The sequence below is a fragment of the Psammomys obesus genome, unplaced genomic scaffold, assembly GCF_907164565.1.
Source record: "Psammomys obesus unplaced genomic scaffold, mPsaObe1.curated_primary_1811, whole genome shotgun sequence".
Lineage (NCBI taxonomy): Eukaryota > Metazoa > Chordata > Mammalia > Rodentia > Muridae > Psammomys > Psammomys obesus.
The window spans coordinates 26,857,125-26,870,635 of NW_026596040.1; the positions used below are offsets into that span (position 1 = coordinate 26,857,125).

The 13,511-nt window shown below is 44.5% G+C and overlaps 1 protein-coding gene across 1 annotated transcript in view; it reads right to left on the reverse strand.

Moving 5' to 3' along the window:
* The window catches only part of Ccbe1 (collagen and calcium binding EGF domains 1), a 254,015-nt gene that overhangs the window by 22,673 nt on the left and 217,831 nt on the right, over positions 1–13,511 (reverse strand). The window contains exons 4-5 of the mRNA XM_055622989.1: positions 6,267–6,401; positions 3,956–4,108 (exon numbers count right to left, since the gene is read on the reverse strand). Coding sequence (XP_055478964.1) covers positions 3,956–4,108; positions 6,267–6,401 — 288 coding nt within the window. The remainder of the gene's footprint in view (positions 1–3,955; positions 4,109–6,266; positions 6,402–13,511) is intronic.

Consider the following 13,511-nt stretch of genomic DNA (forward strand, 5'->3'; position numbering starts at 1 on the left):
TTCTTCTTCTTCTTCTTCTTCTTCTTCTTCTTCTTCTTCTTCTTCTTCTTCTTCTTCTTCTTCTTCCTCCTCCTCCTCCTCCTCCTCCTCCTCCTCCTCCTCCTTCTCCTCCCCCCTCCTCCTCCTCTTCTTCTTCTGTGTATATGAGTACATGCATACATGTGAGCCTGTGTGTGAGTTTGTATGTGTATGCATGCGTGCCATGTGTACACGTGGAGGTCAGACGACTCTGCAGAGTTGGTTCCCTCCTTCCACCCTTACTTAGGTTCTGGGATCAAACTCAGGGCATCAAAGCTTGTAAGAGGAGGAGATCACTGCTCATCTTCATTTTAAATGTGTCTGCCTGTAACGCTGCAGACATCGGACAATGAAAAGTTTAAGACACATCTCTCCCTAAAGAACTTCCCTCAAACTCAAAACATAGACTAGACAGGGAGAGGTGATTTTAGATGACGTGTTTGTACTCAATAACCATTATCTTCATTAAAAAAAAAAAAAAAGAGTGACGAAATACTGAGTTAACTAGTTTGTATAAAGCAGATGGAAATGCTTAGCTGCCTTATGCCTAGAAGGCTCCATTTGCTGCAAGCGCAGTTTAGCATTGAGTTGCTCACCCTTGAGATACTGTAGGGAACGTTCCCTGTACAGAAGGTGTTAGAGCTGGGCGTGTTTTCAAGTCTAAGTACTTGCACGGCTACTGGACAAAGAAATGAAAATGGCAGGTAGGGCTTGCATCGCTATGTTGTAGCCCAGCAAACTTGCTGAAAAGTTTTCCAAGGATAAACAGGCCCTGCAACTGGAGATCAATCTTGTCCACCAAAGAGAACATTCCAGAAACCAGCCTCAAATCACTAAGGCAGCCCTGCTCGGCTGCGCTAACTTCCCAGGGAAGGTACTTCCTGTGTTATCAAGGCTGTCAGGCAAACGAGTCCAGGGCTCTTTCCTTCTCTTTTTCTTCTCTCTGTCCCCAGGGTCAGCAGAGGCAGGGAGAAAGCATTTCAAGGCAGGTGGCTCAGTGGCCAAGCGGTTGAAGGAAAGGAACCTTACAGGTGCACAAAGAGCCTGTCCTTTTTGAAAACTGTCTGGATGAATGACTTCTAAATTTCTATACTGAACACTCCCGATTCCAGGTATAATGCTTCTTTGTAAAATATAAAACCAAACCAAATCCATCTGTACATGTATGTTAGGTTCAGTGGTGATTGTAAACTGAAAATTAAGAGTAAATATTGTGAAATAATTTTCTAGGGATCACACTTCTGGAGCTCATGAAAGACCTGACAATGGCATTTTATTAGTGTGTTTTATTTATTTGAAAACATGTGAAATTGCTATACGTGGTAGTTGGTGGAGGCAGAGGCAGAGGGAAACAGGAGAAAACCTATGACTTGATGCAGGTTCTTTAAGTTTTGTGTCTCAGTAAGGCTTGGTGGTAAAATCACCAGGTGGTTTGTTCTAGCAAAAGACAAGGACATTTCCTATTTGCACCATTAGAGGAATAAGGTATCTCTGAATATGGCGCAGTGGAGGTCAGCCCTGTTTCCACCTGTTCTATGCCAGGCTGAATCACTATCCTCTGCTCTTGAGCCACTCTATCCCCTGGAACTTGCATCTGGCCTCTCTTCTTCCTGCTGTTAGTGTCTCTGTCCTTGAAGATTGTTCTGCGCTACCAGGCAGGGGCTTCTTGTGGGAGGAGCCAGCTTTGTGTTATGGGCATCTGAACACTCCCCAACATGGATTTCTGCCCTGACACTCAGAAACACGTGACTGCTGTTCTAATGTTTTTTCTGTTTTGGGTTTCTCCAGGCTCCATCCTGTCCATGTAAAAAAGGACTCATCTCTACAGCAATTCAGGCAACCCACAGCCAATGGTGTATAGGAAGCTGGAAGGCCAACTCTAAAGTGAAAAATTAGCAAGCTGCTTTCTTGTGACTATTTCCCCTAACCTCCCACATATGAATGGACCGGTGGCTAAAAGGTGGCCCCCACTGTCAAAGGATGCCTTCATTTCAGAAAAGAACACAGCCTACGAGATACACCACACCTCCTTCCCTTCTCTGATCCTCTTTGCCAATGGGCCAAACTGCAGTGATTTTAATTTTGAATAAAAAAATGGTCTGTAAATTACCTCCCCAAATAAGTTTTTTTCCCCCAGAGATCGCTGTGCCTCCATCTGTGGTGCTCTCTGGATGAGTAGGCTCTACATGAGTCAGAGTTTCAAATGATGCTTAACCCCTCTAGCTCATGCAGCAACGTCCCTAAGTGCCCTGTCCTAAGCTGGCTCCAAGTAGCTACTTTGCATTGACTTTTTGCACGTGGTGACTTCTCAATGACTCAACCTAGCTGCCCTTCAGAATCTGCCTTTGTAGTTGTTCCTTGTGAGGCAGCTGGTTTCCAGCTGTCTGCTGCCTCCCGGACCCTTTCTGAAGCTCAGGCTCCGTCTCTTGAGTGCCCAGATGTTTCTGTTTTTCTCATCTGCACATCTTGGTACATCGTGGTTTGCCCTTAGGAGCCTCCCGGCTTCCCAGGGATAGCTCGGGCCATCTAACTTCTCTTGACTGTGACTGTGTGTGTGTGTGTGTGTGTGTGTGTGTGTGTGTGTGTAAACTGTTTATGATGCAGAACTCAACTTCTGGCCCTCTAAATGGCTAAGGGCTTTCTCTCCAGGAAACTTGTCTGGCCAACACTGGTAGCGAAGGCTATTTTGCCTCAAAGTCCATTCCAGCTGCAAGGTGATTGACATTGGTGTCCACAGGCTAAACTTCTAAATTTTAATGACTAGCTTGGCATTTGGCAGAGGTATCTGAGTTACTGTGCCAGTGACTATTACAAGCATTTGCCTAACAATCTGAGAGTGCTTTTCTTTCTTCTCTTTCTCTTTCTTCCACCTTTGCTTTATTCTTTCTTTTTAAAAAGAAAGGGTTCTCAAAGAAGAACCCTGAACAGAAGCTGCTCCCAGGCTTCAGTAACCAGCCATCTCGGCTGCATCTGGCTGCTGTGTTAGAGTCCAGCAGCCTCACGCCTCACAGCTCCGTGCTGAATCCCCAGCTGGTAGAAATTTTGCAGCTGACCGTGGACTGATACAAGAGGAGTTGCTCAAAAGATCATGTGAAATACAAGCATAAAATTTGGAATTTAAATAAATGTCCTCTGTCAAGTCGGTGTAAAAATTCATACATGCTCTCACTTTCCATTTTTATCCGATCAGGAACCAAACAGCTAGTACACAGATGGGCACTCGATATGGACTGCATTTTGTGCTGTGCTTAAATAGACTGGGACCATGTATGGAAATTATTCAAGTACATACTTGAGCACAGTTTCTTTGAGAGAACAGAGACCACCTGGCTTCTTCCCTGTTCATTCCAGATTCTTGAAAACACACAGCCAGCTGCTACTGATTTCTCCACGGGCATTGCCACCTTCCTCCGCCCTAGGACACTTGCAACAGCAGACACAGGCACTTCTCCCACCAGCCCTCCTCAGGATGAGTTTGATCTTTGGTTCTCACCTAGGTCCTACCCATAAGTATCCAATCCTGCACAGAGCCCCCAAAGGGGTGGATGTGCTCCCAAGCACCTATAATTTGCAAGCTATGCATAATATATATGATATATGAATGTATAAAATGGAATAAAAAATACATATATTATTTATGTATTGTTAGTAAATAATACTAAAAATATTTACTATATACAATATGAACTGTAGTTTATATTTAATTTTATTACACATAACAGTGTGTGTATATTCTCATATTTGATTGTATACATCATAGTACATGAAATATCATTATTCATTATACATAGAAGCTTACATTTATAGAATGTGAAATCGCATAGGCATGTAAGACATAATTTCGTTGTTCTGTATGAGACATTCTCACACCGACATTCGATACGGTGTCTCACGGAAGCATGTGCACAGTTAGGGCTACCATGCTCGTTCTGCTCACCTGTGTCGTTGGGGTATTTGTCTCCCCTGGTGCACGTCCTTCCATCGTCCTCGAGGATGTAGCCCTCCCGGCATGCACAGCGGTAGCTGCCCATGGAGTTGATACAGATGTGCGCACACAGGGTGGTGTTGCTGGTGGCGCATTCGTCGATATCTAGAGTTTGAACCAAAGAGGTAGAACAATTTCACCACAGCAGCCAACACCACCCTGGTCTAATGGTATGAGTGAGAGAGAGAAACTTCTAGACCTGAACCAAGGACAAGTGCTAGGAATGCAGGCCATCCATGAAAACTGCGCTTTGGACCATGTGCTATCATTATGTCTGTCACAGGGCTCTGTCTGTCTCAGAGCTGCACTCAGAGCATGGCGATGAGGCCAGCCCTAAGCACTCCCCAGGCCTCTGTGGAAGGTGACTGGCAACAGCCGCCTTCCCACAGGAAGGCCAGTGTGCTTCAGTTTCCCTTTATAGTGAGAGGTTCCAAGCAGCACGATATTGACCCAGAGGTCATTTAGGAATGGTTTCTTCCCAGCTGAGAGACATGGCAGCAACTGGAATACGCTACTTCTAACAAAAGTAAATAGTCGGATGGGCCTCACAGAGAGAGGTTTCCCCAGGAGGTCCCTGCCTTGTATTGACCCCAACCTGAGCCCCGGTGAGCTGTGGAAATGAGCCATGAGATCATCAAACAAGGGACCATAAGAGAGTCAGCATGGACTGTATACTTCATTGACCCGGTTCCCTGTGGCACGGGGTGGAAACAACAACCGTTTCTCACCACAGGAAAATGGTGGAGGCTGTGTTTCACTTCCTGTCCACTGGGTGTAGACACCTGGTTGTGGTGGATGGGAACGAGGATCCAACTGCAGACTCCACACACATGGAAGACAGAGTCCAGCCCTGAGCTTCCCCACTGCTGCCTGGGCAAGCCACCAAGCACCTGATCACACAGGAGCCAAGGGTGCCAAGCAGAGCGTGGCAGTGCTGGAGCTACCCCAGCAGTCCATCCTGTCATCTAGAGGCTAGAGGTCCCAGCTGAAGCCCACAGGGAGGTGTCCCTGTCCTAACACTACATATGAAGCTGTTGTGCTCTGGGGCACTCTATTGAGCCCAACTTCCTCTGGTCATCAGAAGAAAACAGCAGGTTAAAGTAGCTACTGGACACTGGAATATTAGCCTTCCTGTGTGGCACTGAGCCACTGGGAACAGCCCCTGCTCTAGATAGGTGGTGTCATGGGCTCCTGTTCTATTCACGTAATAGTGTCAGCCCCACTCTTTGTTGGTGTGGGACACTGTTCCCCGATAGCCTTGGGAATCTGCAGAAGAGCCTCAGTTAGACTTTTTCCCAAATGTTTTCCCTAGAGCCCTGCTTGACCGAGGGGAAGGGCTGTTTATCAGGGCAGCTTTGGTTCCTGCTTGGGCCTGTTGGTGGTCTCAGTTCATCTTCTGATTCCTGAACTTCAGCAGACCTGTCAGTCACTTAGTATCATTTGAGAAAAGGCACATTCCCGGGTCCACTGCTTCTCAGCGCTGTGTCTCATCAGCTCTGGAAAGGATGCCAAGAGCCCAGGTTGGCCACAGAATCATCACCACATTTTGATACACAGTCCCTGGAGACAAGGAGTCTGAAGCCTTCTTTGAAAGGTATGGTGGGAAACCCTAGTCAAAAGAAACAGGTGACAAAGGAAACAGGCTGGTGGCCACTGAGGGTGGCCAGGCTATTTGTTCAGCTGCAACCCATGCAGCTAGCCTCAGCTTTCTTCAAATTGGTTCCCAGCTCCTCAACACACCCATACTTCTGTTGTCTCGCTTGACCTCTGGGGCTACCTATCCACATTTTGTTCTGTGAGTTTACATTTATGATTTTTTTTTTGAGACAGGGTCTCTGTATGTAAACATGGCTGTCCTGGAACTCAATCTGTAAACTCGGCTGGCCTTGAACTCAAAGAGATCTCCCTGCCTCTGCCTCCCGAGTGTGGGATTCCTGGCTTCTGATCCTTTACGCTCCGTCTTACACCACTGTAATCTACATAGGACACTGTCCTTCTTTTCTAGCTCTTATCTCTCCTCTCAGTCAGGCTCTGACTAGCTCCATCTCTCAAAGGCATCCTTGGACATTATTTTTTTTGACTAACATGATTAATACTATCAAGTGATCCACGGGCAAAAGCCAAACACCACTCCATCCCACAAGTCCAATGACTTCACAGGTGGAATGGTGGATTAGAATGGCTTCTCTGAACTGTCCAACAAAGAGCAGTTCTGTCTGAACACAGCAAGCCCCCAGGAGCTGGAAATTCACTTCCTACGCACCCAGGCAGTACGGCTTCTCCCGCTTTTGGTGTCTCTCGCGGTCATATCGGTACCCGGGGTAACACGTGCACAGAACTCGGCCGAAGTTATCCGTGCATTGCTGTTCGCAGGGGGCTTGGGCACAGATGTCATAATCTGGAAGAGAAGAGTGTACTCACATCAGTCTCAGCATGATGCAGGTGACCCAGGCCTAGCCTGGAACATACGTTGGGGGCTGTTCTTTGCTAGAGGTTAAATATGAAGTGTAACTGGCTACTTTCTGAGGGCTGTTAACACTTCCAAAGTTTCTGAGAGTACAACAGTAGATTATGTAACGCACAGCATCTTCATGACTAAAAGCGAGCATTACTTGGATTTTATTCCCTAGGTCACCTCATCACCCTCCTATTTTTCACCACAATCCAGAGGGCAAAGTTGTTTAGGAAGCCAGGCTCCACAGCATCCTAGGGACCTGTTTTGTCTTTCCCTCCAAATGACACAAAGAGAGTATTCCTTCCAGCAGAATGTAGAGGCTGGCCAGAGCTGGTGACAGCTGAGTGTTATGCTGTGAGAGATAGGGCTTTGGATCAGGCAGGCTCTGAGAAGCAGCAGGGATGCTTTGGGGGTTGTGGAGACTTAGTGGAGCCTTTACTTGCACGAGCAAACATTACAGGTGTGCACACAGGAGGAATGATCCTGCATTCTGAGAAGAGGACATGGACACACTTGAATGCCTACAGACGTCTTACCAGCCTGAAGCCCATGTGAAAAAAAGTGGTTCTCTCGATTACCCAAAGAATTAGGGCATATGTTCCCCTGGGCTTGGATAAACTGGATGCATCTTTTGAAGGGCCTTTGGCTCTAAGTCAGTAGCTCAGGCTCAGTGTTTGCTCCAGACTCAACATCTCATTAATCACCCCTGCTCTCCTCACATGCTGACAGATGCAGTCTCCTTGGACATACAGAGAACCTGGCTCTGCTCGGCTCTGCTCGGTTCGGCTCTGTTCGGCTCGGCTCTGCTCAGCTCAGGTCAGCTCTGGTACATATGAAGCCAAACAGGTGGGCTGTCAGCTCCTGAAGTAGGCTGGGTTAGCATGACAAGGGTCATGTCAGTCTCACGATGACCAGAAGCTGCCCTTAATAAGCACTCTCTCCCACAGGTGGGAGCCCAGGGAGTCTGCCTGCATCCATTATGGGCAGCCTTGCTAACTGTTGTTGGTTCTATAGAACTTTCTCAATGTAATTCTAGGTCCCTTGGGCTTGAGAGCAAGGTCTCAGAATGGCTGGTGAGCCACCCTTTCGCACCAGTGGTCACCATCACTGGGCAGCAACTACAGAGAAGAGGAAAAACAAGATTGCCTGCCTAAAGAACTCGTGCCAAATGTGGTACCCAGCAAGGCTTGCTGTGAGAAGCAAATGTCTCAGTGTCCCCTTCTATTCCTGCTTCCCTGGGTGTCACTTCTACCCTTTCCAGTGAGTTGTTTCGCACGTCCATCTCTTCATCTTGCAATGGCCACCTCACATAACTTCCTTCTTTCAAGCACTCCCTGTTGATTTCCAGTCATGCAAGAGTTGTGTTTAGGTTCTTTGTCATCTCCTTGCACCCCTTGAACAACACACTTCTCATCTTCTCCATCTAGTCAGTGATTTCTTTGGAATTTCAGTTGAATGAGACTTCAGTGTTTGTAAAACAATGACAATATGAAGGCTTGTCTACAGCCCAATCTTCATGGAGACATTTTCTTAAGTGATGCTCCCTCCTTTCTTATGACCGTAGCTTGTATCGAGTTGACATAAAACTAGCCAGCACAGATACTCTCCCTCTGAGCTTGCATGTCTGAACTGGTCCACAGCCTCTCTTTTCTCCCTGTGCAGAGCTGGTAGCTGCTGGCTGCATCTCCTACCTCTGTTGTTCTTAATGTTTTCAATGTTGCCTTTTCAACTCTCAGTGTCCAGCCAGAAATTTTTCCTATGAAATCCTCTCTGTTTATCAGTGTTCTTCTGAACTTAACTTTTGATCACACAACTCAGTTTCCCAATTTTGTCACTAATTTCTATCTAGAGATGCTTCCAATTTTGGAAATCTCTTAAAATGTCTAAGGTATTTGGATATAATAGTGATTTAATCTCACTATTTAATCTCACACATCCAGCCTTCAGTTCCCATAAAGGCCTCATATGTCCCTGGATAGTTATAAATATAACATAATACATTTGTAAATGACATCATGCTACACTGTCAAAAGGTTGGACACCCCTAATGGGACATTCTGATTTCTTCTCATTAGGATTTTTGTGTGGCTGTCTCTTGAGGAGCACTCCTGCCTTCTACCATTCATTCTTCTCTTTTCTGATTTACTCTCTCAACTCAGTAGAGCCTGACATCCAGTGGTCTCCTGAAGAGGGTCACAAAAAGAAGTGATTTTGGGCTTACACATAACGCAAAAATGACTCTCAACATGTAATTGAGGTTGTACAACTTTGTTGTTTGAAGGCATTGCTTTGTTGTCTCCTATCCTTCGGCCTTACTATAGCTAAATCCTAGTCTTCATATTTTATCTGAATTTCTTTTTACTCCTCTCTGTAAATTTTTAGGATTTTTCTCTTTTCCATCTAGTTTGTTAAAATTATATGTGGGACTATGTCAGTCTTCAAAGGGCCTCTTTTAGCTAAAAACTCACCCTCCAGTTCTGGAGAAGTTTCTAGATTCCTATCTCTGATGCCTACCCCCTGCTCTGTGTGGAATTCTTAGGTACTTGGATGTTGCTCTAACAGCTTCATGCTTTCTTCTTAGGTTTCATTCCTTTGATATTTTTGCTATAGCTCCTGAGAAATTTCCTTAGTTTTACCTTCCAACTTTTGTTCCTTAGCTTCTAAGAACTCTTATTCTCCTTTGTTCCTTTTTAGTAACAGGATGTTTCTGTCCTGTGGATGCTGTGTCTCCCCACTCCCCAGGCCTAAATGGTAGTTATTTTGAAGTGTTTTTTTCTTTTTCTATCTGTCTTAACTCGAAGGCTCTTATTCCTGTATGTTTTATCCTGAAGACTTTCCCTTTCATGTCTGGAGACCCTTAGGTTCCACTTAGCTTATTTATGTTTTATTAATGACGCCTCAACAGCATCTCTTTGCATGTGGGATTGTGTAGCTTTAGGTTTCACTATAACTGAGCTGGCTGGAATGTTGCTGTCAGGTCTTTTGCATGAGACATCTCGTATACCCAGGAACAACACTTCCAAATCTTTGCCTGAGAATAAGTCCCTGGAACTCAAATGAACAGAGAAGGCTGGGAATTTGAACAGGCAATGTGTGAGCATGAGATGAATGTTTGAACTATTGGATTCTTACTGTCCCCTGATTGTCTCCAAAGCCCGTGCTTCACCTTTTCAGCAGAACTGTATTGGCTCTCCTTACTTTGTCATGCCAGGTCTAGTGTTCTGTCTGTATGATACAGAACAAGATCTGGGAGGCCAACTTCTTTGACTTTTAGTCAATTCCTCTTTTCATTTTCTTTTTTGTTTTTGTGTGCTTTTGTATATGCATGAGTGTGGAGGCTAATGGTCAACGTTGGGGTCTTTCTTGGTCACATGCCACCTCATTTATTGAGATGAGGTCTCTCACTAAACATGGCAGCTCTTCAAACCTGGTGAACTTCTTGGCCAGTGACACACTTAACCTCCATCCCTGCAAACACTGGGGTTACAGACATATGCCACCTGGCATTTTAATGTGGACATTGGGAATCTGAACTCAGGTTCTTAGGTTTATACCACAAGCACTTTACCGACGGAGTCATCTCCCAGTCCCTTCTGTTTTGGTTACTTTTTTTTGGTAGGAAAAGGTTTACTTCAGCTTACAGTTTCACATCACTGTCCATCACTGAGGGAAGTCAGTGTAGAAACTCTAGCATGGCACGAACCGGGAGACAGAGCTAATGCAGGGGTCATGGAGTACTGCTTACTGGCCTGTTCTCATGGCTTCTGTATCGATCCTGACTATCTGTTTTGGTATGAAATCTGCTGTCATTAGCTTTTCCTGGTGCTTTCCAACACTTCATTCTCCCTAATTTGCCAAGCTTTTTTTTTTTCCTACCCCCAGATCTGTTCCCTAGCTTCCAACATTTTGTTGTTGAGATCTGCTCTTTCTTTTGATCTTGTAGATGTATCTCTTTTTCCACTTTGCAGGTTTCAAAAGGGACATAGGTAATTAATTTATTCAGTCTTTCATTTTTGATGCTTGTTTTCCAGAGTCCACCCACTTTCCGTCATGCAGCTTCTATCTTTAAATTGCATCTACTTTCTATCGTCTCGGTTCGGCTTCTCTTGGCATTATTCTAATTCAGACCCAGAGTCCCTCCTGTAAACATCATCTTCACCAAGATCCTTTACCTTTAAATCCACTGTATATAATTGCTGCTGGGTCATGCTTGCAAAGGTGGAGCTCTGTGGATCAACTCTTGTTCAACTAACCCAGGCTTTTTATATATGTAGAGTGTCTCTACTTTGAAAACTTTAAACTGTGTGCCATGATGTTTTTAGATTTTGGAGCCTTTCATAATTCCAGATTAGGGATGCTTACACAGCAAGGTCTGTGCAAATATTTCCCAGTGCAAAAAAATCTCTGACATATGAAGCATTTCTGGTCCTGAGCATTTCAGAGGAGAGATATTCAGCCCACACTCATCACCACTAAACCATTGCTCAGTCTTGCATTTGAGATCTGGCATTATGGCCCTTGAGACTTCCAAACTTCAGAGTCATTTATGAATTTTTGTTTGTTTGTTTTAGGTCTTTTCAAGACAGGGTTTCTCTGTGTAGCCCTGGCTGTTCTGGAACATACTTTGTAGACCAGGCTGGCCTCGGACTCACAGCGATCCATCTACCTCTGCCTCCTGAGTCCTGGAATTAAAGGTATGCACCACCACCAGCCAGCCATTTATGAGTTCTTGGACTTCAAAAGCCTAAACTCTTTTTCCTTGTTTTGTGTCACAGTTTCACCTCCTGCCACCACACAAGTTTTCACCTCCAATTAAGTCCAGCCAGGTCCTTCACACTTATGCTCAGTTGATATTCTAAACAACTTTCAAGTGGCATTGCCAATGCCAAGTCTTTCTTAACTCTCAACACAGTCTAGTTTGTCTCACCAATACTCCACAAGGCTCCTATTCTCTTTCACTCACATGTTCTGCCATATTTATTGAGAAGCCACCTTCCCCCCACTTGTCCAACTTGAACACTCTCAGAGAGATTACGCTTAAGGCTTTTTGTTGTTTTAGAACAGGATCTTGTAATGTAGCCTAGACTGGCCTCAGCTTAGGTTGGTTTTTCTCTCCCAGCTTCCCCAGTGCTGGGATCACAAGCACGAGCCACTGTCTCCAGCTTGATCTCGAGTCTTGAGGTTTTGATCTCTTCTCTTAAAAAATACCGAAAACAAAAATATTAACACTTATATCACAGTGTTTTTATAGCAAGATTAAATGTCACTTGATAATTCTCTGTTTAGCTCTGTTCCCCAGTTTTTAATTAGACTACTTGATTTGTTGCTGTTTAGCTTCTTATGTTCTTTATATATTCTGGATATTAGCCCTCTGTCAGATATAGGGTTGGTGAAGATCCTTTTCCAATCTGTAGGCTGTTGTTTTGTTCTGATGACAGCGTCCTTTACTTTACAGAAGCTTTTCAGTTTCATGAGGTCCTATTTATTGATTGTTGATCTTAGAGCCTGTGCTGTTGGTGTTCTGTTCAGGAAGTTGTCTTCTGTGCTAATGAATTCAAGGCTCTTCCCCACTTTTTCTTCTAACAGGTTTAGTGTGTCTGTTTTTATGTTGAGGTCTTTGATCCACTTGGACTTTAGTTTTGTGCAGGGTGTAAGTATGGATCTATTTGCATTTTTCTGCATGTGGACATCCAGTTAGACCAGCACCAATTGTTGAAGATGCTATCTTTTTTTTCCCCATTGTATGGTTTTGGCATCTTTGTCAAAAATCAGGTGTCCATAAGTGTTTAGGTTTATTTCTGGGTCTTCAATTCTACTGATCCACCATTCTATTTCTATGCCAGTACCATATAGTTTTTATAAACAGAGAATTCTCAATGGAGGAACATCAAATGGCAGAGAAACACTTAAATGCTCAACATCCTTAGTCATCAGGAAAATGCAAATCAAAATGACCCTGAGATTTCACCTTACATCCATCAGAATGGCTAATATAAAAAACTCAAGTGACACCACATGATGGAGAGGATGTAGAGAAAGAGGAAACCTACCCCGTTGCTGGTGGGAATGTAAACTTGTATACCCACTTTGGAAATCAATCTGGTGCTTTCTCAGACAGTTAGGAATAATGCTACCTCAAGATCCAGATATAGCACACCTCGGCATATATCCAAAAGATGTTCAAGTATACAAAAAAAGACATTTGCTCAACCATGTTTGTAGCAGCTTTATTTGTATTTATAGCCAGAAGATGAAAACAGCCCAGATGTCCCTCAGTTGAGGAATAGATACAGAAATTGTGGTACATTTACAAAATGGAATACTACTCAGCTATTAGAAACAAAGAAATCATGAAATTTGCAGGCAAATGGTGGGATCTAGAAAAGATCATCCTGAGTGAGGTATCCCAGAAGCAGAAAGACACACATAGTATATACTCACTTATAAGTGGATATTAGACATATAATATAGGATAATCATACTAAAATCTGTACACCTAAAGAAGCTAAGCAAGAAGGAGGACCCTGGGTAAGATGTTCAATCTTCATTCAGAAAGGCAAACGGGATGGACATCGGAAGAAGGAGAAAACAGGAACAGGAAAGGAGCCTACCACAGAGAGCCTCTGAAAGTCTCTACCCAGTAGGGTATCAAAACATATCTGAGACTCATAGCCAAACTTTGGTCAGAGTGCAGGGAATCTTATGAAAGAAGGGGGAGACAGAAAGACCTGGAAGGGACAGGAGTTCCACAAGGAGATCAATAGAACCAAAAAATCTGGGCACAGGGGTCTTTTGTGAGACTAATACTCCAAACAAGGACCATGCATAGAGATAATCTAGAACTCCTGCTCAGATGTAGCCCATGGCAGCTCAGTGTCCAAGAGGGGTTTCCTAGTAATGGGAACAGGGACTGTCTCTGACATGAACTCGGTGGCTGGCTCTTTGATCACCTCCCCCTGAGGGGGGAGCAGCCTCACCAGTCCACAGAGGGAGATAGTGCAGCCAGTGCTGATGAGACTTGATAGACAGGGTCAGATGGAAGGGGAAGAGGAC